This window comes from Zonotrichia leucophrys, unplaced genomic scaffold (assembly GCF_028769735.1).
Source record: "Zonotrichia leucophrys gambelii isolate GWCS_2022_RI unplaced genomic scaffold, RI_Zleu_2.0 Scaffold_376_50358, whole genome shotgun sequence".
In the NCBI taxonomy this organism is placed as follows: domain Eukaryota; kingdom Metazoa; phylum Chordata; class Aves; order Passeriformes; family Passerellidae; genus Zonotrichia; species Zonotrichia leucophrys.
The window spans coordinates 4,633-11,346 of record NW_026992581.1 but is presented as its reverse complement, the minus strand read 5'-3'; the positions used below and the strand labels follow the sequence as shown (position 1 = coordinate 11,346).

The window sequence follows — 6,714 nt, the reverse complement described above, 5'->3', positions numbered from 1 at the left end:
TTTAGCTGACTTATCACCGTCTAACATTGTATCCAACACTGTTTCCCCAAACTTTTTCCACTCTGATAGCTCATGAACTGTGTGCGGGTTACTAAATATACCTTTAGCATGGCCGTAAGCTAATAACCCCGGTAATTCCTTTTTTATATCTATCTCTTTTACTCCTCGCCTTTCTAAATATGAGGAGAAGAGATCGTATGCCGCTTGCCTATCCATACCTATTAATCAGCGCGCGCTTGCTGCAGCTCTCCAGGCTCCGGCGGCACGTAGATGGCTTAAGTCACCGTTGTGATCCTCAAGGGTGCTTTTATAATCCGGCATTGTCCCAGCTGCAGGGACCCTCACCCAACTTCCTCGACCGTGGCGAGTTCCCTTTTTCTTTTTAATCCGAGAAAAAAGGACAGAGGTTCAACGTTGCCGCAGCGTTGCCCGCAGCGTTGCCCGCATTCTCCACCATTTGACGAAGGAAGGAGACCAGGACATCAATTGATCATCACAGGCCCCATTTTATTGATCAGTACGGCGGGTTAAATACAGTTCGTAATGAACTTCATGCATATTGCAAAAGTTGAGCTCAGGATTGGTTAGTTACATATCAGCAGCTACACCTACTTCTGCATTCCTATGGTTCTACTTTTGATACTTTCTACATATTCTTAGGAGATATTCAGGAATAATCTCAACTCCCTCTCCTCATGTTGCAGCAAGGTCACTGATTGCTAATTGCTGACATTTTCCTTTCAGCTTGCTGACTGCCGACTTCCCTCTCTCAGCTTAACCAGCGGCATTATGTCAGTATGGCCTTTCTCAGCTAACCAACTATTAATAAAGCTCTCCACAGGTGAGAAATGGCAAACTGTCAATTTAGAATCTTGTATTGTCCGAGAACAACAAGGGCTCATCTGTGAAATCAATGCAATCAGAGCTCAAGACATTTGTTTAGACACAGAGCAAAATATCTGTCATTTTGAAATTTGTCCTAATGAGATTTCTGAAACAGTCCTTATATACATAGGCAATAGATGTGCATGCTTTAGAACCATTTGTGATTTTGTATTCGTAGAGAATGTTGTAGTAGATACTAAAAATCTTTCCAATTTCTGTGCTTGTAACTTTACCAAGATTACAGGATGTGATTTCTCTTATGAAGCCCCACTTACCTCTCACCACCTGTTGCAATCTAACTACACACTGATTCACAAACTGATGCCTACTCCTATTGGGATGAATCTCACTTTGGTAAGACAACTGCTGTTCCATCGAGACTTGGTTGAAATCTTGGAGAAGATTCAGAAAAACAGACAGAAAACCCTGGTGACTGTTCATCACAATGTGAGACAGATACATCGTGTCATGGAAAGAGTGGAGGAAGATGCCGAGCACAGGTGGTGGGATACTCTTTTAGGTGATCTCCTACTGCCACGGGTGCCCTGAACAGTGTGTGCCATGCCGTTGTTATCCTTTTGATTCTAATTCTGTTTAGTTTTATTTTATCAGCAGTCCCATTCATTATGAATTGGAGCATGAAACAGCTGACAAGATTGATGTCTATAGTTAATGCACACAACTTGGCTGATGTCCTCTACACTGTGGACATCCCCAAGACTTTGACACAAAGCAATTATGAATGAAGCCTATGTGTTTTGGAATAATTCCTAATGTCCATTTATGATTTTGTGGGAATTACATTAGATTTTTAGTGAATTGTCTTAGAAAATATTTTTTTTAAGTTAATGCTTGTATTAATATGTGTTGATTGCTTTTGCTTTTGATTATTTGTGACTGGTTTTAACCATTTAAATATTGTTTTAAAAGTAATATAGTTTTAATTAATCAACCATTTGTGAAAATTATTATGATAATCAATATTATGTTTGTTTATTATTTTCCTTTCCCTCTCCTTCTCCTATCCTTTTTTTCCCCTCTCTCACTCTTTTTCCTCTCTTTCTATCGTCCCTATTTTTCCAGGTTATACTACCAATGTACGCTGAGTTCTGCAGACTCATCAATGATGCTCCAGAGTTCTGCTGATGAAGATCCCTCAAGACAATTGTGAGTCACGGGGTCGTGTGAGAGTCTGTCTGAATTTTCCCTCATCTGCCTCATGATCGTCATTGGGGGACCACTGAAGAGAAGACCCCTCATGTCTGAAATCTCTGGCTCCAAGGGAGAAAGTCATGTGCCTGAGACCTGAGAGCGTTGCTAAGCCATTGTTCTCACAGGTGTTGTTTGCTGTGTGCTACACTGAGCCCAATGAGATGAAGAAGGGGCACCGTGCCCTTTTTGCAACAACAGCCTTGGGAGCTGTCCCACCTCTCGGCCTGGCTGGACTTCTCCTGAGTTTCAGGTGGTCCCCCAACACAGAAGACCCTCACCTGTTTTACAACTACCAGGACAGACAGACTGAGATGGAAGGAGCCTCTCCATCAAGGACTGAGACATGGAACCCCCATGTGAAAAGGCCCCTCTGCTCCTTCCAAGGACTGGCACTGAAACCCCCAGCCCGGGGCAGGTGTGTGGGGGAGGCAAGCTGACCAAAGCGAGATGTTTGCCTGCAGGTTGTGACCGCTGCACCAAGAAGACAATGGCTCTCGTTTGCTGCTGAGAGCATGGACTACCTGTTACATCTATTCCTTATTGTATCTGTATCCCCCCCTCGCAATTTCCAATAGAGTTATCATAATAAAAACCTCTGAGTTAGCGAGAGACCTCGAGATCTCCCGGATGCAACAGGCGGATCCTCGACTGGACTGGACCAAAGGACTTCGTCTCTACGTTTGGTAGCTCTATCCCCTCTTTCTCTCTCTCTCTCTTTTGTCTCTCTCTTCCTCTCTCTTTTTCTCTCCCTTAATCCCTCTATCGCATTTTACTGTGGTCATTCAATAAAGGTGCATTTGTTTCAATTATCATTGCAAACCCCCTTGTACCGGGTCGGTTCTTTTTGCACCATGAGATCGATTCCACAAACTAAGGACAAATCGTCATAAGTGTTCTGCCTGCTCTGCCATTGGCTGAGGCCTTTCCGGGACGCTGCAGCCCCGGGCTGGGCGTTTTTTGAGGAGGTGGAACCTTGGGCAGGCTGGGCAGGTGGGGGCGGGGATGGAGAGGGGTGGGCTGTGCTTGGCCAGCCAATCAAAGCCGCTCATTTCACATTTAACCCCGATTTTTCGGGCACTGTGCTCGTTCAGGATTTTTTACTCGGATCTCTTTGTCCCACTCTGCTTTAGAAACAAAATTTTCTCAACAAGGGGCCCAGGTAATTATTAGTTATTATTAAATTATTTTTTAAAATATATAAATTTAAATTATAGGGGCATATTCATATATTAAAATAAAATTTTATTAAAATTAAAATGTATTAGTTATTTTAAATTATTTAAAGATTCTTAACAAGGGTTAAGCTCCCCTTCCCCACGCCCTGCAGTATATGGGGAGAAGGTGAAGCAGACGGGGCCAGGGTGCTGCAGCTCCTGAGTGGGCAGGGGAAAAGCTGGATTCTGGTGCTGCTGCCCTTCCTCCTCCTCCACCTCCTCCTCTTCTGTCCAGTTCCTCCTTCCCACCGGTTCCTCCTGATTCCTTATCCCACCTCCTTCTCCTCCTCTCTCCTGCCCTTCTCCGGCTCCTTCCTCCTCCTCCACTTCTCCTCCTGCTCCCCCCGGCCCCAGCCCCCACCCTCTGTCCCCCTCCCCTTGCCCAAATCCGTCCCATCGCCCCCCCAAACCCCTCCCCATCACCCCCAATAAACGGCCCCGGGCCCAACTGGGAAGCTTTACTGGGAGCACTGGGAGCAGGCACTGGGCGGGGGCAGAGCGCCAGCGGGGCTGGGGGGACACGGGACCCCCCCAAAATCAGCAGAGTGGGAACAGAGCGGGGGGTCCCGGCCGGGCTCGAACCCACGGGGAGGGGCTGCGGCCGCCGCCGGCTCAGGAGCTCTGTGGGCAGAGAAAAGGGGGTGACACCGGGCTGGGGGCCCCGGCGAGAGCGCACACGCTCCGCCACGGCGGGGACGCCACCCCCGGCACCCGCCCTGACCTTCTTGCGCAGGGAGAAGCCGAGCCCCAGCGCCAGGAAGACGAAGCCCCCGATGCCCGTCAGCATCTTGCTGCGGGCGGCGTCCGGCGGCATCTCTGGGGGGTCCGCAGGGCTCAGCACCCCCAAAACCTCTCACCGACACCCCGAGCCCCTCCCAGCGCCCTTCCTGCGGCCCCCAGCCCAGCCAGGACCCCCTGAAACCTCCCCCCGATCCCTTTTTGGCCTGCCCAGGAGCCACCAAAGCCCCTCCCATCCCTCTCAGCATCCCACAGCCCCCTCCCAGCTGTCCCCAGCGCCTCAGGACCCCCAAAGCCTCTCGCAGTCCCTTGGCAGCCCCGGACTCAGCCAGAGCCCTCCCAGTCTGTGTCCAGCACAACCGAGCTCATGGCGAGCCCCGCTTTGCCATCGCCGATCTCCTCCCAGCCCCTCAGGGCTCACTGCGATCCCTCCCAGTCACACCCAGCCCCCCAAACTCCCTCCCAGTGCCCACCGTGCACCCTCCCCAGCATCCCCCAAACCCCTGCCCAGCCCTTGCCCAGCCCCCAGCCCCTCTCCCAGTCCCGGCCCGGCTCTCTCCAGCTCCCTCCCAGTGACTCCCAGCCCAGCCCAGTGGCTCTGCCAGCGCCCCCAGGGGCTCCCCCGTACCCCAGTGCCGCCTCAGGGGCTGCTCCAGGCTGACGTGCTCCACCTGGCAGCTGTAGCTGAGCCCGCACCGGGTGGGGGTTTCCAGCAGCACCAGCAGCTGGTAGGTCCAGTCCCCGTTGGGGACCACGTCGGTGGCCACCACGTGCTCCGAGAGCTCCTGCTGGCCCTGGAACCACCTCACCTGGATGGCAGCAGGGTAGAAATCCATCACGGAGCAGAGCAGGCGGCCGGGGCCGGGCTGGGAGCTCGAGGGGGGCACCAGCGAGATGGACACGCTGGGGGACACTGGGAGAGAGAGAGAAGAGGGCTGGGTTTGGCTGGAGAGGGAGTGGGAGCGATTGGGGTGGCACTGAGAGAGATGGGACAGGGTGGGGCGCACTGGGAGAGAGGTTGGACGTCCGGGCGGGAATCGAGAATGAACTGGGAATGAATTTGGAATGGATTGGGAACAGGCTGAGAGGAGGTGGGAGGGACAGAGGAAGCACTGGGAACGACTGGGATGGCACTCGGGGGCATCTTGGAGGCACTAGATTTAACTGGGAATGAAGTTCGCGGCACCGGAAGTCCGAGTCCAGCGCGGGGCACTCGGCACTTCACCGCCAGGTACTCTGCCTGGCAACCGATGAGTCATCAGAGAGACGCCCTCTCATTGGCGAAAAGGCGTCGGCTACACGGACAACCCGGATGGTCACGCCGGGCGGGTACTGAGACAGGCTGGGACGGACTGGGAGAGCCACGGGGGTCACTGGGTGGGACAGGAGGCCCCGGGGTTGTTCCGAAGCAGGGCTGAGGGCCCTGGGCTGATTCTCAGAGACGTTTTGAGGGGCTCCAGGGTCACTGGCAGGGCAGGTCCCGAGGGGACACGCTCTGACCCGCGCTCAGCTCGGCGCCCCAGGAGCAACGGGGCAGCAAGCTCGTAGCCGGCCCGGCAGAACGTGTCAACAGCAGCCCGATGATCCTCCAGTGTTTCCGGGTGTCTGTTCCAGCACCAGGCCTGTATCTCCCCAAATCGTGTGTCCCCCACGAACACCCCCACGTCGCTGTCGAACATCATGTACTGCTTTCGATTGTAGATGTACCTCCTCAGGAACCTCACCTTCTCCGTACCATTAATGAAGTGACACTCTCTCGTTCTTATCTCCTGGAACACTCCTGTGAGTGCAGAACACAGATTCGGAGTTGCCCCCCCAGCAAACCTCCAGGAGAAACCCCAGTGCTCCGGGGCCACCCCGGATCCCCACTCCGCACCCCCTGTGCCCCACGGCCACCATGGGACCCTCCTGCCCGCGCTGCCGCTTCCTCTTTGCCACCCTTCCCCCATTTCCCCTTTCACATCCTCTCCCCTCCCACCTCTGGCCGCTCCCAAAATCACTTTTGGGGTCCCATTTCCCCATTTTCCCACAAATCCCCCAATCCCCAGCCCCCTCGGGATCAGTTTTGGGGGGTCACCTCCCCTTTTCCCCCCTTTCCCCACCCTCTCCCACCCCTCCCTCCCCTCCCCCAGCCCCTCAGCCCCTCCCGCTCTCCCTTTGGGGGTCCCCTCCTCCTCCCCCTCCATTTCCGGGCTCCCCACTTGGCCCCATTTTCCCCCTTCTCCCTCCCTGTCCCAGCGCCTCCCGCCCCCCGCTCACCCGAGAGCTCCGCGCCCGCAGCCGGGGGGGCTCCCAGCACCACCAGTGCCACCAGCAGGGCCCCAGCTGCCGCCCCTCGCCCCATGGCCGGGGCCGGGCAGGGAGCAGCAGCCCCAAAGCAGCCGCGCTGCGCTGGGAGCGCCAGTCCGGAGCAGGGCGGGCTCGGCAGCGCCGCGCGCTCTCATTGGCTGCCGCCGCTTCCGGGCAGGGATCGGCCACGGGCTCTGCCCAGCAACCGATGAGGCAATCCAAAGCCCGGAGCACTCATTGGCTAAGATGCCGACTGCCTGCGCTGCCATTGGCTGAGGCCTTCCCGGAACGCTGCAGCCCCGGGCTGGGGGTTTTTTGGGCAGGGGGACCTTGGGGCGGTGGGCAGGTGGGGCGGGGATGGAGAGGCGCTGGCTGT

General features: G+C 54.9%; 1 protein-coding gene across 1 annotated transcript; it reads right to left on the bottom strand.

Annotated features, from left to right (window-relative positions):
- Positions 1-3,577: 3,577 nt before the first annotated feature.
- On the bottom strand, positions 3,578-6,478 carry LOC135441619 (class II histocompatibility antigen, B-L beta chain-like). Its single transcript, XM_064701177.1, has 6 exons — positions 6,309-6,478; positions 5,550-5,829; positions 4,678-4,952; positions 4,033-4,127; positions 3,898-3,930; positions 3,578-3,646 (listed from the first exon to the last, which is right to left on the bottom strand). Exons 1-6 carry the CDS (start codon positions 6,391-6,393, stop codon positions 3,578-3,580), a joined length of 837 nt encoding a protein of 278 aa, XP_064557247.1. The 5' UTR covers positions 6,394-6,478.
- Positions 6,479-6,714: the final 236 nt, after the last annotated feature.